Source organism: Rhipicephalus microplus, chromosome 3 (assembly GCF_043290135.1).
Source record: "Rhipicephalus microplus isolate Deutch F79 chromosome 3, USDA_Rmic, whole genome shotgun sequence".
NCBI lineage: Eukaryota > Metazoa > Arthropoda > Arachnida > Ixodida > Ixodidae > Rhipicephalus > Rhipicephalus microplus.
Window position 1 is genome coordinate 173202939 of NC_134702.1, and position 24733 is coordinate 173227671.

General features: G+C 44.5%; 1 protein-coding gene across 5 annotated transcripts in view; it reads right to left on the bottom strand.

The window, feature by feature from the left end:
• LOC119167547 (uncharacterized) overlaps positions 1–23085 on the bottom strand; it is a 42186-nt gene extending 19101 nt beyond the window's left edge. The window contains exon 1 of one of the 5 annotated variants that reach the window (XM_075887713.1): positions 22512–23085. In XM_075887713.1, coding sequence (XP_075743828.1) covers positions 22512–22640 — 129 coding nt within the window. In that variant the 5' untranslated portion in view covers positions 22641–23085. The remainder of the gene's footprint in view (positions 1–22511) is intronic. The other 4 variants (XM_075887709.1, XM_075887710.1, XM_075887711.1 and 1 more) reach the window with 4 other exon arrangements.
• Between the last annotated feature and the right edge of the window lie 1648 nt (positions 23086–24733).

Below are 24733 nucleotides of genomic sequence, written 5' to 3' on the forward strand. Positions count from 1 at the left end.
CAAAGCTAGGAAGCAACACACAAAGTTAACGCGGTTTATGATGGAGCACCAGTGCAATGCATTGACGAATTGCAATGTGAAATCGAACGCTAGATCAGCAGCGCGTCCTCCAAGCAACTTTCTGATTTTGTGCACCTGTTCGTGAGCCAGATAGTGTTCGACACAACTATGCAGCAACAGGCTCGCACCACGGCATCCGTGCCGCAGAAGAAGGTGCAAGAAGCAACCAAGGTAACGGTCACCGATCGGTTTGCTACTGTTGTGGCTCCATGAAGCACAAAGCAAATGCAAAAAACTGCCCAGAATGAAGACAACAGTGTCGCAAGTGTCAGAAACATGGATTGTTCACGGTTGTTTGTCATAAAACCGTCTGCAGAAGTTGCAGTGTCCCAAGCCCTAGTCTCCACCGCTGGAGAACATAGCGTCCTGAATTCACCACACATTCTTGGCATAGGATTGCCACTATGCAAGAAGGGACCTGTAGTTCACAAAACATTTAAAGAAAATATGCTTCCTCGTCTTATAGGTACTGGTGCCACAGTCACAGTATTCTTTGTAAATAACGCTGACTTTCAGAACTAGAAAAATTTTGCACCTTGTCTCTTTCAGCGCCGAGTCTTCAAAACTATTCTGGCAAGTTGATTCCTAGTCTGGGCACCTTCGAAACGGAAATTGAATACAGTGGCATGCGGGCAACAGTGACACATTACATCAGAGAGAAAGGTTTCTCGCTGCTCAGCCTCGACGCCATGAAGAAGCTACATATTTATATGGTTGGGTCAACCAGAGAACTGCACGGGCTGCAAACCGACCTGAGAGCTTGGCCTAGGTAAGGTATTGTTGGATAAAGCCCAGGCAGGGCTCGGGCCTGGGCCCGAGTCTGGCCCGTCCTATGCCCAGGTCTCAAATACAGGGTGTTTCAAGAAATATGTCCAATAATTATTCAAAATTAGCAAAAGGAGGCATCTGCGCGTTACTTGCGCCGTTCCCTATATTCTGGCATAGGGCGTCTTCAGGTGCGTAAAGACTTCAAATACAGAAGTAATAAAAAAAGCTTAAAAATTAGCTTTTTATACAATTCATAACAATTGACTTTTCATTGCGGGCATTTTTGAAGTTAATCGCAAATGAGCTGTTTGGTGCGTGCAGGTTTCACTATTGCCAGCTAAATTAGCAAGATTTCGTTGCTGTGTGGTGATTACCAGCGCCCGCCTCTCCGAAATTTTAAAGTGGATATCGACTATTTGGAGGAAGAACATTGATTCACCCACTTGACTCAACCAGCTATTTACATTAGTTAAAGAGTTAAATGTTTTAATTGCTACATTTCTGCCGCAATTAATGTTCCTTCGCATCTGAAGATTCCTTCTGCCAATGTAAAGAAAACGTTGCAGCCAGGAAGCAAATGCCTTGTTTCCGTAATTTCGAAATAATATAGTCGCAATTCTTGAAACACCCTGTATATAGATATAATGATGGTCTACCACACACTGTTTTGTTTTGTGGTTTTGTGGGGTTGAACATCCTGAAACGACCCAGATTACGCGAGATGCCGTAGTTGAGGGCTTCGACTTATTCGATTTTTCAATTCAACTTGAATTTTTCAATTTTATTTTATTTCATACAGAGGATGAGGGCAGGCTCGGGAGAAAAGTGACGTTTTGTCACTTGAGGAGAACCCGAGCCTCCCTAATACATGGCAAGCAACGTGGACACGGGTAAAGAAACATAGGTCATGAACATATAGGGAGGGAATGAACATAGGCCATGAGATGTTTGGCGCAGTACAAGTCGGAACATGCACGTACAGTAATGCTATGTACAGAGACTAATATGCGTAAGTAGTTTCTTTCGGCACAAATTCCGAAGTACAATGCAAAATATGACAGAATACAAAATACTATATATATGACAACAATGCTATGCATAGAAATTCAAGACAAGTGGGGTGCATTGTCATTCACTAAAACACAGAACCACAGGTCGTCAAGTATTTTGCTTTGCTGATAACCTACACGTAATTTCAAAAAATTTTTAATACAAGTTTCCACCGTGATATTCAGTGAAAGATGCTCTTGAATGCCATAAGGAAAGGATTGCCAAGTGGTACTGCAGACACTGCTAATGTTTTATAGTGCTCATAAAATGAGCGCGCTTGTATCTAGGGACAATTTTCCAGTCTGCAGATGCACTCGCATGCCTGCCACGCCTTTTACCGCCTGTGAGCTTCGTAGACTCGTCAACGTGACTCGTAAGTCATTCAAACCTTCGGAGCTGCTGTTGGTGCACTTTATATGCAAAATAAGAAAAAAAAAAGATAAATGTTCCCAATTTTTCTGTTAACAAGGTAGTTGCAAATAATTAGTACTCTGGAATCACCCAGAAGTGTTCAGCACTTAACTGGAAAGCACATCGTATGAAACAAATTTTTGCATATTTGCTTAATTAGGAACCTGAGGGGGCCACATGCACTGACCACTGCACATTTGTTAGAATTCACAAGAATGCTTGCCGCTTGGCTCGTCGAAGCATCTCTTGAGGGTATGCAACTTCTTGTTCACTCTTCACATTTTCTTGCCATACATCTCCTTCTCCTACATTGTCCCAGCCATGACATGAAAGCCCGCCACCACAGCCACACTTCTCTTCCCTGTTCGCACCGAGACCTTCAACCATCGGTGACTAGGCAACCCACTCTAGTGCTTTTGGTGCCTGTGGGGGATCGTGCTTCAGACACCCAATACGCCACGTTCAATGAAGAGTTTAAAGAAACCGCCGGCATGATTTGCCTCAGTGTTTTAATTGACAGTTTTTGAAACCCTGATTACGCTCTTACTTTAAGACTTGAAAAATGTGCGTGACACGGGCTGATGAGATGAAAAAGGGCCCATTCTTAATCACATCCTGGTTAAATGTCCCGCACGGGCTGATGAGATGAAAAAGGGCCCATTCTTAATCACATCCTGGTTAAATGTTGACTATATGCAAGAAACTAAGGTGACTAATTGATCTTTTCCAGGATATCTCTAGGACTCAAACTCGGACCTGATTAAGAGTGTAGTGAAGCAGAGGCTTGTTTGTACTTGGACTGTTGGAATGTATGCCATAGTGTGTGTGGGCGGCATTGCGCTGAGCGCCAATAAAGGGTCCAGAAAAATCGTTTGACATCGTTTTGGTGACGAGGCTTATGGAACACAGCCTTCATCTCCCCAAGCTGTTGCTTCCGATCTGGGACGTCTTCTTGCTGCCAGGCCATCGTGGCGCGTGCCAAAATCGAGCAGGCATCTCCTCGAGCCCAAACTACGAGAATTGTCATTGAAGTGAACTAGCTACTCCAGTCTACACAGTTTGGCCTCCGGACGCTTCCCGTCCTCCAAAGCAGGTTGAACACTTAGCTCCACTGAATGCCGAGCTGGAAGCCTTCTCCTGACAGATAAGGAAAAGGGAGAAGACTACGATTCTGTCATAGAATATGAGTACACTACTGCCAGTGCCTTGGTCATGCTACATACATGGACAGGCTGCTCAAAGGTTTCGCACTCCCTTCAACGGCGCATCCACACACAATCAGGGATGGGGTCCCAGAAGCGACCTTGGCCCCGGACACGCCGCAACCACTTGACAACTAATTTTTCTCTACCCAGTTGGTTCTGGCGCAACAGAAATGTTGCCCTTTGTAGTGTTTGTAGCTGCCACAGTTAATTCCAAAAGCACTTAGTGATTTTACAGGCTGTATTTTTTTATCTGAGAGGCTCGTAACACGGATGAGCCCTTCCAGCATTCCTGGCAACTTGTGCATCCTGTTGTTGTCCTGCTTTTGCAGAAGTTCCAGTAACTATGCTTAACCACATTTATTCTGAGCTTTAAAACTCTTTTTGAAAATAACAAGACTTTAAAATGAGATGCTTTAAATAGCTTCTCTGTCATTGTACCGTGTTGCATGCACCTGCATCCGACATTGTTGCCCCTGTGTCGTGGATGGCTTGTTATTATTATCAAATATTTTTATTTTTTTTTAACTGTAGCTATAGCCTAATTTTTTTTATCGTCAAGCAAAGAATAAAAGATAATTTTTTGGCTCACAGTGCTTTGCGTTTAGTCGGAGTGAGTGCCTTAGCCAGAGCCGATTTGCAGCCGAAGTCCACAAGGTTGTCACGCAGTCACTGTCAGTTGCTAATGTACTCGATAATCACTTCTCTTGGTTTTTTTGTCTTGTGGCACCACATGAAGCACAGACTGCCCAAATCATGATTACGCATGCTTACGTGCATTATGAAGATGACAGAAGATGTGCTGTTGTGAACATTGGGGATGTTAAAAGCTTCAAGCCTTACGACGATTTTAAGACAGCCTTCTACGGCGTCAGATAGACGGACCAACATGGGGAACCTCACTTCTATCGCATCAGGATTATTCTCCTCGAAAGTAAGCTTGCTTCAAATTAGCCGCTATATTTTACTTATTTATGTGTTTGCATATGTGTGTACGTGCATGAGTGAGTGACGATATAGAGCATGTGTGCGACAGACTGCACCCCAGCCGTCGTCATGCCTACATGTTCCTTGTTCATTATTCTCGCAGATAGTGTTTCAAAGAACCTTGAAATGCTATGTCTTGCTTAACAATTTACAATGCTATATCGCACCCTATCAGTGAAAAATTACAAACGATTGCGCCTATGTAGTCACCGAGAATAAATATTGGTGTCTGTCTAGACGTTAGACAAGGAAACAAGGATTGTTGGCGTACATGTCCTCTCGTTAGCTGTACTTTAGAGGTTTTGCTATGAATATAATTCCAGTCATGAAATTTTATTCTACCATAATAAAATGTTTATCTAATTTTGTGCTGAAAGGCCAAAATTAAAATTTGAATCTGAATCTCATAGCTAAAGAATGCTCCATGTTTTGGGTATCACAGCAGGGTGCTGGCATAGTATCAGCATAACTTTTTTTGTATTTTTCAGGGACTGAAGATGACCTCAAAGTAAAAATGAGGCAAAGGCGAGTGCAAATTCCAAAAAATCCTTGATGGAAGCAACAGTGAAGACAGCGACGAAAGCATTCAGGTAAGCATAGTTTTCTTATAGCAGTGATGTCTCTTTGGCGCTTTTTAATGGGGAAGTGACGTGATATGTATTTGATGACATTTCCTTCTCTTACAGACACCAAAAAATGAAAAGCAGGAAGATCGCAACAATGTGCTGCTTGACCTACTGGCATACAAAAAAAAGTAAGCTCACGCAAAAAGGGCATGAGCAGCGAAGCAGCCCCCTGACTTCTGCCCAGGAAAAAGAGGCCCGCCTCAGCGCTATAGTGAGGCAGCAGGAAGTAGAGCTGAAAGACCTTAAAGCTCTTAATAAGAATCTGCAACAGAAGCTTATAGGCACAAAGAATTCTAGGCAAGGTAAGCAATCTTTCGTGAGCATAAAGAACACAGTATAAATAGTAGCGATTATATTTTTCTAGAAGTATATTCAATTATTAAAAGATCACCAGTGTTCTAATGTGTTTTATATTTCTCATGGTGCAGCCAATTCATCGCAGGCACTGCCACCAGCCTTGCCAGCAGTGTTGTCACAGCCACATACTGCTGAACCATTGCCTCAAAAGCTGGAGGTGCCGGACTAAGTATGCAACTTCTGCTTCATGAGTTTTCTAGAACCCATCAACTGGCATAAGCTTGGTGGATTGTATTGAAATTTGTGATAGCATTCTTTTACAGGCTGACATTCAGAACGTATTGAGGATGACAACGTGAGCACGGCAGCGTATTCAAATCAATCCTAAAAACTCTCTCTTTGCAAAAGACCTCATGACGGCATTGTGGAGCGCCACTGAGTGTCTTGAGTAATGGAGAGGCATGAGGCGCCTACCAAACGTGGAACTGCGGCGACGGTGCCTGAGAAGAAGAAAGTCATTCGAGCGCACATGCACCAGCCATGTGGACGCAGGAGATTGGTCAGAGAGAGGCTCATGGCACGGACTCGAATGCCGGGAGGAAAAATCCCTGCATATGAGCTGGCACTCTGTGTTCGGACGCCAAGCTGCAAAAACGTGTGAAATGAGCAGCGCTACCTCGACAAGAGCAGCATGAACGCTCTGTTCTGAGGATGTCGGCAAGAAGAGCTTGAAAGTGGCCGTTGATCTAGGAGATGGTCTTAAGTGGGAATGCCCGGACTGCCAAGCAGTTCCTGTTGGACTTGCACCTGCCCCATATCGCACAAGATTGGGAGCAGCCCACACTGGTCACCCAAGTGGCCGCGTCAGCGGGGAAGTCCTTGATGAGGGGGGCCTAGCGAGGCCGAAAATGTAGACAAGCACCGAGACACCAGCAATGCGGAAGAGTGGATCGTCAAACAGACGCGGGCACACACCGACGATGGCGAGGTGGTACCACTTCGTCGTAGCTCCATAGGTGGCATATGAAGAGTAAGAATGTTCTATTATTGCGAGAGCGCATGAGAGAAGTCATCGAGACACCATCTTGGCTAGGAACAGTTTATGTTTAAAACTGAACCTGTCCTGGATTTGCATCAATTCCAGTTTTGCTTGTATAGCCGATTATTGCATACATACTTGTTTCATTTTGGGGAGTGAATTCCGAGTGTCAGATTACTGTTTGCCGTTTTGTTTCCTGTGATGAAGTGTGTTTGCTTTGCCACGAGCCCTCCTCTCCCGTCGCCTCTCTCTCAATTCTATCCGATGCAAGCGCTCCAGAGATAAATCCGTGACACTGAGTTACTTGGATGGTTTCTATAAGGTAACTGCCTGCTAAGAAATCTTATCTCTTATGGTTTGTTTTATTCTGGTCTCTAAGCACCTTTGCATCATTTCATTATTGTCCACATTGTAGGGAAGCATTGTCCACGCTTCCGTGGCCGTCCAAGGAAAGAACCACTGTTGCCCTGGGAAGTGTCAGCAGTACGAGGTGAGTGAAGATTATTCATTAGGTCTAGTACTTATTTACTGGGTGCTGCCTATGAAACATTGAGTTATCAGCATATTGTGTGTATATTTTTGCTTTTGTTTGTCAGAAAGCAACAAGCAGTGATAAGAAAAGAAAGGGCTGGTGACCGATTGATTGATTTGTGGGGTTTAACGTCCTAAAACCACGATATGATTATGAGAGACGCCGTAGTGGAGGGCTCCGGAAATTTTGACCACCTGGGGTTCTTTAACGTGCACCCAAATCTGAGCACACGGGCCTACAAAATTTCCGCCTCCATCGGAAATGCAGCCGCCGCAGCCGGGATTCGAACCCGCGCCCTGCGGGTCAGCAGCCGAGTACCTTAGCCACTAGACCACCGCGGCGGGGCAGGGCTGGTGACCGAGATCAAGCCAATAGCGTTAAAGCAAGTGAATCGATTCTTGGTGAAGAAGCTGAGCGATATTGAAAAAAAGGACTATAAGGTTTGCTAGCCAGCTAATTGCATTCTAATGTTTCAGGCTTGTGAGACAAACTTGCAAACTAATCATTTTGCCTATGCGTGCAGTTTACAGTGCATGCCCTACATTACTCATGTGCAACAGCACACAGAAATTGTCTGCAATTACGTTTCCAGTATTTTAGAGACTAGGAGTATTTTGGAGACCAGCAAATTGTCTGCGCTTTCCTGGTTTTAGAGCTTTTGCTATTTATTGTGCTTGCACACTCATTTTACCATTTATGTCTTCACTGTTTCTATCAGGGCAATCAAGGAGTTGCCGTGGTATTTGCAGAACTTCCCAAAGAGCTTACAGCATTAATCAGTCGTGATAAAGTCCTTTATTGTGTATATTAAATTGTGTTTTGTTGCCAATTACTGCTGTCGATGGGTACAATAGGTCACTCTAATCAATTGGTACCCACTGGGTACCAAATTGGCCTGTCCTACAATAACCAAGTGGTCGCTTTCCAATAGGACCAATTGTGTACTAATTTACAATTGGAAACTTTCCAATGAGAAATATTCAAATTGAAGTCAATGTTTTTTTGTTTTTACTGGGAAGGCACCTACCTGGCACGAGACCGCCGCTGCACAGTACAATGCAAGTTATCCAAACGCGGTCAAGCATGCGCAATGTTTACCTCAGGGGCAACTGAAAGAAGACGTGCAGAAACCGAATGTGCTTCTGACACTGCTATTTATGTCACTACGAATGACATGACTCCTGCGCTATCTTCTGATATTATCCTTCAGACTTTATGCACTTGGACAATGACCCTGACGTGTTGCTGTTATGTATCTGATAATTAGGACAACGGGAGACAAGGAACACTCCTACGAGAACACGTTTACAGGAAGCAACAGCTCGCTCGTATTCAGAGGGATTTGGTCACAAGTGCCTTTCGTCATCGGAAACCTCAACTTACTCGACGCACAAAGGTTGTGAGCGTTACGCTTCGAAGTCAACACAACAGCACTTTAGTGCAGATAGAAGCTGTTGTCATTCCTTACATCTGTGGTGACGTAATTGAATCTTGATACAAATGAACTTCACAGTCATGCAGAAAATAAATCATTTGCGAATACAGAGTTTTCCCCAAGCATCACCTGTGAAGCTGCAGTAGAACTTCTAATTGGGTAGGATCAATTGTGGAAAGTAGTGCTAAATAGAAGTTGGGTGTAGGATGACAGAGCGTTAATTGCCATTAACACGAAAATGGGATGAACTTTACAAGGTCCACCATCCGTTGAGGAGCAAGGTGCACAGTATGCGAGAGGTCATACCTGCACCCTGCGAACAGATGTCTACGATGGGGTGGATGTTTCATACTCATCACAACGGGTTTCGAGCTTGATACCAGTGGTATTGTAGAAAAGCCATTTGCAAAGAAAAATATCGACATAAGAGGGTTTAACAAAGCCATCGATGTCCGAAATAGTCGCAAAGAAGTTGTGCTACCAAGGACGTCAGCGAAGAATTATGGCAGTGTTCGCATTTTTTTGAAGAAAGAAACAAGTGAACCTTGTGTAAAAAGTATGAGGCCACGCAAGAAAAAGGGAGATGTGGAGAAGATCGCAACTCATGAAATGTCAGAAGTGTGAAAGTCACCTTTAAAGTCAGCTCTCCCTTCGTCAAGGTGAAACTTGAAAAGACGCAACCGGCCTGAATTATGCTGCAATATCAGCATTATGAACCCCTCAATTCGAGTGACACGCATCAACACCGTTGTCATGGTGGCCTTCAAGGCACTCTCGTTGAGCTATGTGAAGGATTTTGGTACCTAAGACGACACCAACGTGTTAAACAAGTGCGCAGTAATTGTGATGCCTGGGTGCGATTATCACTCGATGCTCCCTTAACAGCTACAATGCCATTCCAAAAGACAGTGTGTCCCGATCGAAGCTGCTTTAAGTCAACAAGATCGACAGTATTATGCCTGTTGCTGCTAGTAGAAACTATCGTGAAAGCGTATATTATCATTAAACATGTGCCAGTTAGAGCAGTACTCATATGTGAAGGGGCTTGAGGTTAACACACTTCGGAAGACTTTCTGTTTTTTTACTACACAGAGTTTCATTTTACGATAAGGAAGACACGCTAAAGACAGATATTCGTACGCAGTCGTGACTTTCGAGACATATTAATTTAGGACTTCTCTACACTCGTGCAAATAACCTGAAAATTGTAGCTGAGCGTTATTCGTTGATGGGAATATTTGTGGAAGGATGATACAGTCTGTAAAAGGGTGCTTACAGAGAATATTAAAGAAAATTTTGTGAAATTATAAGGGTGCGACATGTAGAAAATCGTGCGCCTTTTGGACTCAAGAGATTAAGAAGGTAAATGGGGCAAAACTTTGTTCTTGGACTGTTCAATAAACACCATCCCATGGAGGGCACTGCGCCGAGTGCCAATAAATGTTGCAGAGAGGTTTTCCCTCAAAGGCATAACACTTTCAAAGATCAAAACCTGTCACAAAAAGACGACGAGATAGGCATTTTCAGGGAACAACGAGGACGGTGGCTTGTTGCTCATAGGTGTAGCTCGCATTGACAGATCTATGGAACTGTGCTAGCGGTGACTCAGGGAAGAAGGGTGGAGCCACATAAGTTTCTTGTTTTGAACACAGAAACAGTGTACGGTAGAAACAGCCGAGGACTCGACACGACAGCAATCATTTATGGAACGCTACCCGGCCTGGTGTATTCCTTGAAGAAGTAGCTAGAGAGTGTTATTTTTTTTATTGCATGGCGTAACAAATGACAATTCCAGGAGATATGTTAATTTCACTTAACAGCCCCAGCTCACATAAAATTTATGCAGACTCAAACTATAAATGTCTGCCATTTTTCCACTTTATAGGGGTAGTATAGTAGCAAGTGGGTCCTGCAAGAAAGATGAAGGCGACAGTGCATACGGGCATCTGCACACTTTTAATGCAGACCTCAACAACGAGAAAGATCAGGAACTCTCTGGCGCGCGGTAAATAAAAAGACCGACCCGCCGCCTCCAACCAGATGCAGGAAAGCGTTGTTCGGGACCGTACACCCAGTCCAGAGCCTCAACATCTTGTTACGACTCCAGTACACGGATTCAGCCGGGCCCTACTAGGCCCAAGTCCAGAACTCTTGACTGCATCTCTTCTTACCAACATGGCAGCCCCTTAAACGTCTGCGAATTTTCCTCCGGCCCAGACGGCTTTTCCTTCCCAAGTAATTTTTGAGCCTCCTCGTGTTCCCGAAGTCTTTCGAAGAGAACCGTACGAAGATGACGAGGATCGGCTCGACCAGTTCGAGCGGACCGCTGTGGTGAATCGCTGGAGCACGCAAGAGAAACTTGGCCGTGCCTACTTCGCAATGGGAAATAGCACTCGCACATGGTACGAGAGCAGGGAGCCTACTTCACAAACCTGGGAAAATTCTGCCAAAAGCTTCTCGAGACGTTCCTGAGTCCAGACCGACGGGATCTTGCACAACAGATGATTGAAGCCCACGTGCAAAAGCCGAACAAAAGCGTCGCCATGTTCGCTGAGGATATGAAATACTCACTGCGTCAAGACGAGGCACCAACTAATCCAAACGAAAGAGGAAACGAAAGTAACCAGTTCTGAATGGAAAAAATTTGATGGAATGCCTAAAACTTGAATGGCTTGAACTTGGCCATATTGTGGCCGAAACACTAGCTGTGGCTCTAATACACAAGTACCTGGGCATGTTCTCAACAAAAGCTAGAACAGTACAAAAACTTCAAGTACATATTCTCAAAAACTCAGCCCCGCTCTCGTGTTTTGCTCCGAGAGGAAATATTTGTTTGCATAGCAGGAGAAAGTTGAGCAGCAACTAGGCTACACCACTAATCACCATTGCGAAAGACAATGAGAGCGTATGTTGATCTGGGGAGGACAAAACAACAATACCCTTTTTTTGAACACATATCGTTACCTACCTCTAGGATGAAAGAACTTGTACACGGCCCAAGCATGCGGAAAAGTGCTTTCTGCTCAGAGCTCATTTTTGCCATGTCGACAACCACTCCTACTTACACCAGGGAAGCAACCTTTGTTTACAGTAAGCACAAGTCTCGGGTGCTTACTGCAAGCTCCAGTCATTGCCCCGATATTTCAGGCAATAACAGATGAGGTGCTTCACAGCATCTTGACACAGAAGATGCATCAGCAATGTGACCTCACTATGACAGAGTTTGACATCGATGATTGCCAGCAAGCATCGGAATACTGCCGACCGCTTTGTTTCCACGGCGGCGAACCAGGCCACATCTCGTGCTACTGCCATCATCGAGAAGCCCGGTTTGGAAACTTTTCTCGTCCCGCTTCAGTTTATTTTGAACACTTTCGTGACCATAGTGCTGATTACCTGCCGACCAACCAAGTGTCTTCACTAAGTCGTCGCTGGCGGTTTCCCTCGCCTGCTTGAGGTCACACTTTCCCGAATCGCCAAAGTTACGCTGACGTCGTCGGAAAGCGCTCCTCAGGCCCGTTCCGGGGAAACTAACTGCCGCGACCTCCGGGGGCAAGGTTGCCAATTACCGAGACGCCAAAAGACCCCCTTGCCTCTACACAAAGACGATATGACGACAGTGATGACAAAGACGACAACCACGAGTACTAATGCCGATGAATATGTATGTGCCGACCTCAGCGTTATTATAGACGGACACTACGTAATAGCAGTGGTTGACACTGGTGCTGACTTTTCTATTATACGACAAGAGCTCGACGACCGCCTCTAAGGAGAACTGACATCAAATTTCAAGATAGAAATGTGCCCATCATTCGATAGCTTGGTATGCATAGGTCTTCTTGGCCAAATTTGAACGGCATCCGTCACGACGAAGTTATTTTAATTTGATGTCAAACAGCATAGAAAAGCTAAGGAGAAAAAACGGAAAACAGACTGCCCTGTGACATCGACACTGGTGCTACGTGTTCGGTGTGATACATTCCACAAATATCATCCTGAGTGACGATGCCCTAGTATTGATGACGTGTACGATCCGAGTGTTGTTATCGTGGCGCCGACTGGCGCCGAAGCGCAGAAACGCACTCGCTCATCCACGGCCGAATACCGCACGCAGGTGCACTTTAGCCCAGCCGTGACTCGTTGCGTCTGATCTTCATCGCACCGGTTTGAATGATTACGTGAAATTATCAAGATAAAAACCACCTTTAGAAGAATACCGAAAGAAAAGAGCATGATTAAACGTGTGCTTGTCCGTCAGCATGTCGGGGAATCGTTGCGAGTTGCAGGTGAGTTGCAGTGTGTCTAGCTTAAAGCACGGAAAAAAGCGCTATCGTGTTGTCTTTCCATATCACGTAGGTGTTACACATCAACACAACTGCAAGCTATTAAACTTGGAAGAGCGTGTAGTCAGATATCATCCCTAAAGAATAACACGTAAGTATTGTTGAAGTTTAGTTCATCTGTAGAATTTGCGTCCATGTAAAAGTCGTAATACCATGTTAACCACAAGAAGCTGGATAGGTGGGGCCATCTGGAGGCGCAAAAAGAACCTGACAAGCAGGAAACGTATTCTATTTCTCCGCTGATGCTCATTCGCGATAGCTATATTGCATTGATCCATTGCATTCAGGGTATACCTGAATGCTTTTCACGCAAAAACACACCAATATAGCTAACTCAGAAACACGAGCGAACATGGATGAAACGTGCATCTTCGGGCATCTCTGCAGTGCTGCTTGGAACGGCGTCCGATTCGAAATCACTGTTCTGCAAAAGGTCGATTGAAGCAAAAATAATTCGCGATGTCGCGAATCGCGGGGATTCCAAGCTCCAGACTTTCTTATTGAACCCGAGTCGACACGTTGTACGGCGACCACTGCAATGCAGGTGACAAAGCATGACTGAATGGGTCCGCATAGCAGACGAAACGTTTGTGGAGCAGCTGAGCCTGACGTCACTCCTTTCTGTGGAGAAGTGATCAGCTGTGGCGTGACCTGGAGGTGACCGCGAGGTAGCGCCACTGCTGGTGCTCCCAGCGCTAAAAACGAAGGGATTGCCCACTGTTATTTAATAGTGCTAGATCCCAGTAATATAAACTAATAAAAGTGATAGTAATTCATCCCTCAGTTGCGTTTTAGGTCGTGAATCCCAGCTACGGGGTCTATAGCTACTCGCTGAAGCAAAAATCTTGGCATGAGTAAATTTGATGTCAGTGCTCCTTTAAGAAGGTCAAGATGCCATGGAGTGGGCCGAGCATAAGGAGTGTTGGTGGACAGCTAATGACGCCAACCGGTAAATGCACCGCTCGGCTCATAATCGGTGATTCGAGCTTCGTCGCCACTTTTGTCATTTTACTGGACTGTTGTAAAGAGCTGATTTGGGGTATGGAATTTTTGCGAGAGTACGGTGCTGTCATGAACATTCCAGAACGTATCGTCACCTTTTCCGCCCATCCATACGTCGACCCCACCACTGAAGAACAACTACAACATATACGTGTAGCCGATGATGTGATGCTCCTGTCGAGATCTTGCTGCTTTGTGTCAGTGTTATGTGAACGGCCGTGCCGTAACGAGGTGATAGCGGAACGAATAGACACACTATTGCTTACGCAAGGTGTTCCAATAGCGAGAGGTTTCTCTGCCTACCCTCTTGTAAGCGATGCCATGCCTCGGGCGGAAACTCTTTAAGCAGCCATTGGACACCGCAAAGTCAACGATGCCCAGTCTGTGGGCCATTTTTATCGTCTCCTCGTTGTAAAATGCTGCCGTGAAATGTAATACTGGCAGCGCGTGATGTTAAGGCTTGGCATGTTTCAGAATCATCGAGAATACCATTGCAATCACGGAATGATGAATGCCTTCCACACAATGACTATGCGTATGCCGAACTAGCTCACTCTTTAGGCTCCTCGCTTACAGAAGAACAGTCTGATGGCACTGAAAATGTCACAAATACATCGCACAATAATGCTCTAAACGAGGTGGGTGTTCCAATGCCTCAATACCTCCCAGCTACCACTGCAGACTATGCAAAAAAGAGGGGGGAAATAGCACGATGCCTTCATCAGCTAACAGTAGCAGTTACCAGACGTGTTAGAACGCTGGAACTGGGTGTCCAGTACGCAAGCGCCACCCTCCAAGACGGACCAAGGACTACGCAATTTGTTATTAGCCTCTTGATGAAAGGTCTTGTAGTTTGGTTCGGTTGTGCATTACTATGTCTTTTGTGTTCTTTTTATTTCATTTTGTTGTTAGGAGATAAGTACGTACCAAGATTTATTTTTGGCTTTTTATCAATATTTCTCTACTTCTTGAGTATGAATGTGAAAGTTTCCGAGGTGCTGTTTATAATGTAACAATGTTGATCAGACATCATTGATGTGATGATGTCAAGTGGGGTCATCTAATGGCAATTCACAAAACATCCGTTAGATTAGTTTGTAAAGGTTGTGAAACAGGCCATTTGGCCATCAACATATTGTATTCAATAAGGAAGAAAAATAAAAAAACAGGTGGCCTTCCGCTCTTTGTTCATTGGCATTTGACTACTGCGGTCATATATTCGAGGCCTCCTGTCAAATTCTGTGCGCAAGCCTTGGTTGAATGGGGAGCTGCAATATCAGTCGTATGATCGCGACGCAAGATTTTGCAGGCAAGCGATCGCCGGCAGTGCCACTTGTAAACGTGTGACAAAAAAAAAAAAAGCAAAACTAGAACTCTTGCGCATCCTCAACTTGCCTCAAGTGCGTAAAATACAATATCAGGTTATAAACATTTGTTTTCAAGCAAGATAAGTTGCCCTGCGAGGATTTCTTGTCCTACCAAGAGACTGGCAATATCGCTGTTGGGTGATTCTAGCGGTCATTTTTTGTCGACATTTAGCATCAACTTAATATTATAATTCCCCCTTTTTTATACAGGACGTCAGCATGCTTGTTGCCACCAATGTCATAAACGATCTTCTCATATTCACCACGGTCAAAAAAAAATTTTTGCATGGTAGACAGTTTCTTTAGGGAGCTTCGCCCTAAAATGTGAAGACAAACTAAGTGCGTCTTCCTGTTTGCCACGTTGTTGCCAAGTGGCTTCGGTAGGTGAAGCCTCGGTGTTTACAAAGGCAGTTCTCGTGCCCAGGCTATATATCTAAAGAGACGCCCCTGCACGAAGAAGGTTGACAGCCAAAGCGTTTGGATGTCCACATAGGGCACAGTGGCAATTTTTTCTGCGATGATAGATGACTAGTAGGCACTTAGGCACTGTGAGCAGGCTGTTTGCTCTAAAATAGACAGATGAAGTAGACGTCTGTGCTTCCTGGATGTCTTGCTGCTACCAAGTTAGCTTGGAAAGCCCAAGAAAACGTGAATAGCCTTCCTGCAATAGATACACACAAACTGACAACCCACCAGGACATGTGGCTACAGCCTCAAGCATTGGTTTCTGTCATAGACTACTGAAGAAATTTGGCAGATCCCATGTACATTGCGAATCTATGTTATGTGAAGCATGTGGATGCAAGGTGAACGTGTTTTAATTTTTTATTGAGTAAGACGTAATGAAGAGACGCTCCATATACGTACAAATCCATGCACATAGATATGTAAAACAGCCGCATACATTTTATATTAGCAGTTGTTTGCAGTTGCATCAGGAAGCAAACAGACACATTGATATTAGTAATACCAGAAGCGTAAGCTGATCTGAAGTGCTGGTGTTTGTGCTGGGGCTCACGAAGGTGGTAGCCCTCAACACTGCGACACAAATGAACCTCAGCGCATAGTGCCTAACTACAATTGATGTTAACGAAACATGATGACTGTATCATGGGAACACATAAGTGATGTTCATGAAATTTGATAGCCAGTATTGCAACCAGAATTGACATGTTTCACGAACATCAGCGTCCATTTGTAAAGTATTTCCAAGACTTAGCATGACCCTAAGGTAAAATAAGCGATTGCCACGCAGAATGATAGGGTTCGATTCCTGCTGAGACACATTTATCCTTTGCATTCATCCGGACAACACTGCCTATGTGAACTTTTTCTTAACGGTTAAGCGTTGAAATTGCCGATGTGTGTTCTCACCATTCCTGGACAGATGTAAAATGTCTCTCACATGAGAGACATATCCGCCATTTAACGAAGAACGTGACCATGACAGCACCCTGACGTGGGCGGCTAGACACGCAGACACGCAGATAAATCCCAAAAGTGCTTGCAGTGTGAAAAGAAATGCTTCGCATTTATTAATGATTATTGACACAGAGACAACCATCATTCATGGGCCAGGCATTTTGTTATGCGCCTCTTCTTTTTTTACTTTGCATCAGCTCCTTTTGCAGCTCCACCAAGGTATCACTCTTCATTACGACAGTATATGTACAGCCATGGCCTCCGAGATAGCGGGCGTGCGGCGTGTCCCTCTCCGGCCGTCCGAATCACCGCGCTCCCCAGCAAAGTGAACGAGTATCACCTCGCCCGCCCGGCTACCATGAGAGGGCGCGAGTTTTGGCAACGGCAACACCACGGCTGACAGCAGAGCGCATGAGATTCCAGCGTGCACATGTTCTTTTTTTTTTTTTTTTTCACGTACCAGCAAGAATCACCACTAGAGTCTTCTGACTGAACTGATGGAATGTATTTTTCGGCGGGCACCACAGCGGACCACAAAGCGGATGGGATTTCAGCGAGAGCACTTTTTTTTTTTTTTTCCTCCACGTACGAGCAAGAATCATCACCAGAATCTTCTGGCTGAACTGAAGGAAGGCATTTTTTTTTGTTACTGCATTTATTTTGATCCCATTTACGAAGAAAAGCATGGCAACTTCAGCATTTTCCTGATAGGTAATTGTAAGGAGGTACACATTCGCCTATGGCAATATTTTCTTTTTTTTTACGGTCCGTTTTAGCTCACTGCTAAACACCTCGATTTGAGGAATATAGAGACATTCTAGCATCTTTCCTTTCTGGAAGCTTCTGTAAGGGAAACTGGGCTAATTGTTGTCGTTGATTTTATTGCTCTCCGATCCTGCCTCATAATTTTACTGTTATATCTCGCACGAATATTTATGAGATGGTCAACCAAAGCGCAGTTACGCTCTAGGCAACTGAGTGCCCTGTTCATGTCATTGAAGTAAGGCATATGAAAAGTAATTTTGCTGGAATATTGTAGAAGACTTCGATTAGCCCACCTACATTCGCTCCCCACGTTTTAACAGTGAAGGTGCTTGAGTTGTGATCGTCTTTTTTTCATCATCTGAACTTCGATTATGTTTTGATCGCACAATAGCAATATCAGTACTCTCAACTGCATCCAAATCCAAGGGTGAAACATGTAGCATAACGGCATCTTTCTAATGAAAACCAAGTATTCGCTCAAGGAGAAAACAAGCAAAGCATTTTGATGTTCGTTCTTAGATTGTCCAACGTATCCATTGAAAACTGTACAATTCACAGGGCAAATGGGTGACCATAAAAGACTAGAGCGTGCCTGTAACCAGCCCGTGGTCGTCGCAGAACCAGTGACGTTCAATCTAGACATAGTCTAGACGCATTTAGACCGCCTGCACTCTCCTCCCTGCATCCTGCTTCTGCGGCTCGACGGGAAGATTTTTCAAATGGCGTTATAATGAAAAGCAGCGCTGGTTCCATGAAGGAAAAAAAAAAAGCAAGCCTTTTACTGGAGTGTAAACCGTGAGAATAGAGCGTGGCACTATTCCGACTTCACTTGTTGATTGCGCTGTCATTTTTTTTCTTTGCCAGTGCCGTCCCTACAAAACAGCCTGCAAACTTTGAAGTACAGTAAGTTTTCAGCCCATCCGGATCTCTTGCAGAGGTATCACAGTTATAAGCGCTATAATATGGGCAACGCAAGTCTACAGCAAAACATGTCAATTTGAGAATATATACGCCCAAGCATTGACTTCACCTCTCTTACACCTTGGCTCGACATTTCCAAATGAATACAAAGTTATATAAAAGCACAAAACCATTCTTTTCTCGCCACATATAAGCTTTGCCAACAGCGCGACAGCCCTTTCGACCGAAAGAAAGAGCGATGCCGTGCGGAGACAAGAGAGGACCACGCCCACCACTCGAAACACGCGCTCTTTATACGATTGGGACAGCCCGAAAGAAACCCGCCGCGCCTCCGCAATCGGAGGCCATAGTACAGCACTCATAGATTGAAACAGGCATCTTTAGGGCTACGTAGCACAAATACTTATGTTTCGACTGTCTTCGTTTACCCATATCAGTGTAATGTCAAACAGAATGTGTACATCAAAGCCAATATTATTTCTAGAGACCAGATTTGTTTCGACAAGATGTGGCACTTTTGAGCAATTTTACATATAAGTTGTCATTCGAAAAAAATTCATGCTGCATTTCAATCGTTAGGTACTGTACATAGGCACTAAATAAAGGCATTGCTTATTGTATTCCTGCGGGGCCGGGTGATATTTCACAGCTCGCAACCACGTCCCTACATACCCACTTAGGGGAACGCCTAGCGGCTGGGCATAAAAGGAAACAAGCAGGCTACACCTTCGTCCACTAGACAGTGCCACATGTACACCTGAAAGCAGATCACCAACTGCTGCTTATCGAACTCTCTGCAGAAGTACTCTACTACGAAGAACGGCAACGGTACGTCGAACTTGTAACACTACAGGCAAGGAAATGCCTCACTACATATCTAGTTCTCTCGAAAGGACACCGCTTGGGATGAAGACAGAGCTCTACCCTAAGGCTGTGTATTTCAAAGGTGTTTAGAAGTACTTGAAGCATTTGGAGCATTACTTAACGTGTAATGATATAGCAGCGGCAAACTGGTTTGCTGCCACTCACAAAATTGCCCTGGGCAGGGCACTAGTGATGACAGACACTAAGCAAATGTGGAAAAGAGAACAAGAGGCATCAGTGCACACAGTCAAGGGCTCGCTGTGTCAAGACCAGACACCAACTAACCCAAACGAAAGAGGAGTCAGCAGGAGCAAAAATGTGAAGTATGCACCATAGGACACTCATAAGAAATGTCTTGGTTTAGAAAAATTCCATTTGTTGGTAATGTTTAGAAGTAAGTTATTTGAAAAAGCATATCCCAAAAACTAGAGCAAGACCAAGCAATTGTGTGCCTGAATCTTCGAATGAGGACTCGAATTTGGGTAATGTAACACAATCCTGTTACGAAGAGCGTAGAAGTTCAGAAGCAGAGAGTACCAGTCCACGCTTTCACATGTAAAATGTGAACCAGGCCAAAGGCAACTTTGCCCATATACGTAAAAGGACAGAGTGGTGTGGTGCTTAAGTACAAAGACAAGAGCATGATGTTATGTGGCATTGTTGTAAAGGACAATGGCAGGAAGTAACCAGTTCTGAATGCAAAAAATTTGATGGAATGCCTAGAACTTGAATGGCTTGAACTTGGCCATATTGTGGCCGAAGCACGCGCTGTGGCTCTAATACACAAGTACCTGGGCATGTTCTCAACAAAAGCTAGAACAGTACAAAAACTTCAAGTACGTATTCTCAAAAACTCGGCCCCGCTGTCGTGTTTTGCTCCGCAAGGAAATATTTGTTTGCATTGCTGGAGAAAGTTGAGCAGCAACTAGGCTACACCACTAATCACCATTGCAAAAGAAAATGAGAGCGTATGTTGATCTGAGGAGGACAAAACAACAATACCCATTTGTTGAACACATATCGTTACCCACCTCTAAGATGAAAGAACTTGTACACGGCCCAAGCAGGCGGAAAAGTGCTTTCTGCTCAGAGCTTATTTTTGCCATGTCAACAACCACTCCTACTTACACCAGGGAAGCAACCTTTGTTTACAGTAAGCACAAGTCTCGGGTGCTTACTGCAAGCTCCAGTCATTGCCCCGATATTTCAGGCGATAACAGATGAGGTGCTTCACAGCATCTTGACACAAAAGATGCATCAGCAATGTGACCTCACTATGACAGAGTTTGAGATCGGTGATTGCCAGCACGCATCGGAATACATCTTGCAGGGATTGAGAAAATCTAATGCTCTAGGTAAGGCCTATTGTTTTAATTTTTTCACAAATATGTGACATATTTCAGTTGCAAGGTCATTGAAGAAGACATTCACCCTAAAACACGTAAAAGAGAACAATCTTCCAAGCCCTTCAGCCCACAACAGTTATCGAGCTCTACCCAAGTTTGGGAAGGTAGAACTTATAGTTAAATGTTTTTCAAGAACACTTGGACAGTAGGAGAGATATTCTACCAACTACTGAAGAAAAAAAATAAAAAATGGTCATAGGAAAGAGAACACAGCAAAACATACAAAGCTAAGAAACAGTGGAATGCAGAAAAGGACTGATATTCTATAATGTCTAGAAATCGCCCATAATGTTTTTCTATGTGGCGTCCTATCGCTAAGTTAGCCATGCCTTGACCGTTTAATTGTGTTCGTCAGACTTCATGTCTTATGCCAATTTTGATAAATACCCTGTACAAAAAGTGACCACCATAGCACCCGGACAGAGGCGAATAGAGAGAAAAAAATTGAAGTGCTTTCGGCTCGCCAAGAAACGTTTCACATTTGAAGTTACTCTCTGAACTTTCCTTCCAGCATATGTGTACAACAATTTCGGAGCACAGCCCTTAGCCGCCCATTCGTGCAATGAGGAGCGGCCAGCATAGCCAATACTCCATACGAGTACAACGTAGTATTTAAGCAGAGTGCAGCAAGCCTCTGTGATAGTGTCTGCAATGCCTCGAGCCTGCTCGTTTTTCTTGTGGGAGTGCAACGCATGCCATGCGCACACAGGCACGAGAAAGTGAGTTAACCTGCGACGCTTGGGAGGCAAGGACGTGCATAGGTCTTAGGGACACTTGGTGTATATAAAGCAACACTATCGTGCATGGCAATGGCACCCATTGATGCCATAAGTAGAAATTAAGGGCTGCATGAACAAAGGTTTGTATGAAACAGCTGTTGTAGAATCGGCCACGCAGTGCCTTCTCTAGTTTCCTGGTTAACAAGTAGGGCACCCCCCCTTACCCCCCCCCCCCACTTTAAGTCAGCGCAATATCAAAACACCTAAATAGCTACACTTGAAATTCACAGTAGGCAGTATCAAATTGGTGGAATACTTCTTATACTTGCCCCTTTGTGATCATCATCAGCCTCACTATGATTACTGCATAGCAAAGCCTTTTGTCATGTTTTGCCATTCAACACTGTCCTGTGCTTGCTGCTGCCCCATTATACTTAGAAGTGTGGCAGTTTGGGCTAGTTGGTATGACATGATAGTTATAGTTATCCCCATTATACATCCACACTTCTTCATTTCAGCTGCCCCTCTTTCTGTCTGCCACTGAAATGCTTGCTTTCTTTTAGAATCCATGCGAATACCATTAATGACCAGAGGTTATCCTGCGTACGCACTACGTGCCATGCTCATTTCTTTTTCGTTTCCAGTCCCACTGTACACACCCCTTTGTTTCCAGTCCCACTCTACACTTTTCCTGTCTGTTAAAATTACTGTCTTTTTTTGTTTTGTTTTGCACTGCTCAGTGCATCCACAATTTCAAGCCTTCTGCTCCGTAGGTAAGTACAAGGACGATGCAGCTGTTTTATACCTTCCCTGTTCAGGAATAGGATAAAATACCATTCACGATTTTAGACTGCTCTTCGAACGTGCTCCAATCCATCCTTATTAACCTAGTATTCCTTTACAACTTCCAGAGTCTCGCCACTCGTCTCTCTTCAAAGTGCTGTTCTCTGCCTTGATTGCTGCATAATACTTTTACGCTCCCTAGTGTTCAGACCAACTCTTCTGCTTTCCTAGTCCAATAAAATAATCATGAGCTGCAATTCGTCCCCCGAGTTACTCGTTGATGAATTGTCATCACAGAATCGCAGGTTACGAATGTATACTCTCGATTACCTCATACCCATAACTTTTGCCAATCTAGGGCCCTGAAAAGTTCGTGTAAGCACGCGGTGAATAGCATTAGGGAGATCATGTGTTTCTACCAGCACCTTTTTTTTCTTTTATTGAGATTCACTCACATTTTTTTTTAAGAACACGGGTCACCCACAAAGCTTCAACATTCGAAATCTTACCTGATCTTTTGGCCTCTTCAACAAATGTGCTTTCGGTGCCTCCGATGCATTCTGTTCATTAACGAAGATCGATGGCACCACGGCAGCCCTTAATTGAGCAGACTTTACCGGACTTTCCATCACACGCATTAACGATAAACACCGATGGTAGTTACTATCACGAAACTGCTTCCAGCAGAGAACACTGGTTCTCGAAGACTCCTGAATTCCTTCTTTTCACCATCGCGATGCACTACACAGCTCGTTTTTTCTTCCGTTGGAGGTTGTGACGCGGTACATCATTTCGTTCGCAAATGCTTCTTCAGCCGTACGGAGGGCAAAATGCCGCGGTGGTGATAAGGGTTGGTTCTCCATCCAGTAGCAGCTCTTCGAAGCGTGAATTATAAGCGTACGCAGTGTCTATTCTCCCGGCAACCGGGATAATTGTTCAAAAAAAGTTTTCTCCCGGCGGTGGCCTCCCATTGGCTCTCTTATGTCACGTGACTAACTGCCGTGGGTCATAGAGTTGTTTTTAGGCACCGCGTTTTTAGGAAACTCTTTGCCGTGGCAACTTTTACGATACTTTTGGCGGGACTGGTAGAGGTGAAGAGCCAAAGGGCCGACACGCCACCGCCGTTAGTTTTCGCTACCGATTGGCGCGCCGCCGCCGCCAACGTGTTCTTTTGGCGCGTTTTTTAAATAGGACTTTTTTTTTTTTTTAAAGACGATAGTCTTTCTTGGGGACCTTCGACACAAATATTTTGGTCTGTCTGTATATTTGTCTGTTTGTCCACTCTTAACAGCATCGGGTATTTGAAACGGCCGACCCCATCCGCAGCGCCCACCTATGTTTTTTTGAGATTCAGCATTCATACTTGTCCAATTGTCGATTAAAAATCAATTATTGCGCGAGTCTGTGGCACCATAACAACACGTATATATTCTGCATGTGCACCTTTTACCAGAAGAGGCATACATAAGTAACTTTAAGGACCGCAGCGCTTATCACGCTGTGCTGACCACCCAACGCTTGCACGGAAAGGCGAGTGTTTCCAACGCTTTGCTAAAACAAGACGGTGGTGGCACCTACCCATCGCCTTGCGTTCTACACCTTATCACCTCTGAGGCGGGCGCGCACACCCGTCTAGCACCACGCTCTTTGTTTTTGAAAGAAGCTGCCAGATGGCGCTCATGTATCACGTGTGACGAGGCTTGATGCGCTCGTTCGCCTCCACTGCACGCTCGAGGCACTCTAACGCAGCGCCTCCAGAATACCATTCACCAATTTTCTTAAGCAGAACATCAAATCAATTTTTGTTCACTCTCTCCACACGCAAGCCTATCGTCTTTCGACGACATTTGCAGATTAAATGCAGATACGGGGCCAATTTTTTTTCAGCTAGCCTACGTTTATTTTGCAGCTTCTGTCACCAGTCTGGCCTTCATTCTGTCCACTTCGCAAAACGCATCGTAATGGGTTCACCTACCATTTCAAGTAAATAGGTTTTTATCTCGGACCTAATTCAACTCAATATAGATGCCGATTTGTCACGACCGTGTTTCAAAAAGGACACCACATATGTAGTTTGCTCGGAGGTTGGTTTATAATATTTTTGGAAGAGCAAACTAACGAGCTCAACCTGACAGGACATCGAGCAAAATGTTTATGGCGGAAAGTCCACAAACCCATGTACCAGAAGCGCATTCATGAAATCTAGGCAGAGGCGTTTCACAGCCGCACACCTAACACTACAAAGGCAAGAAGCGTGTCAAAATGGTATGATCAATGCCACGTGCACCCTAAACTGACAACCTGAATTCCTTATATAGTTGTAAGGACAACTGAAGGATCACTTATACATGCGTTGTACTTTGCCTTTTTTGTTTTTAAGGCTTGAAAATCTTCACGTTCAATGTATATCTTCCTTTGCCGATGACACTGATATATTGGGGACGCAGATACTAGCGAAGATGTTAGTTTTGTGCCTGAAGGGTGTTCATACTGCCTATTTGTAGGTGTAACTAGGCCTCGACCCGTCTGATCTCAGTAGGCAGGGCCGCATGACAAAAGAATTCCTTTCTAATCATTGAATGTTATTGGCAAAGGGAAAAAACAAAAACAAATATTGCTTGTGAAACTCGTGAAGCCTTCGAAATAAAAATAGGGCGAAGTGTCATGTGTGAGTGATCCCCCAGCCTTCCTCACAGATAAACTTGGCGTTGATACTTTGGTGTTTCATGGA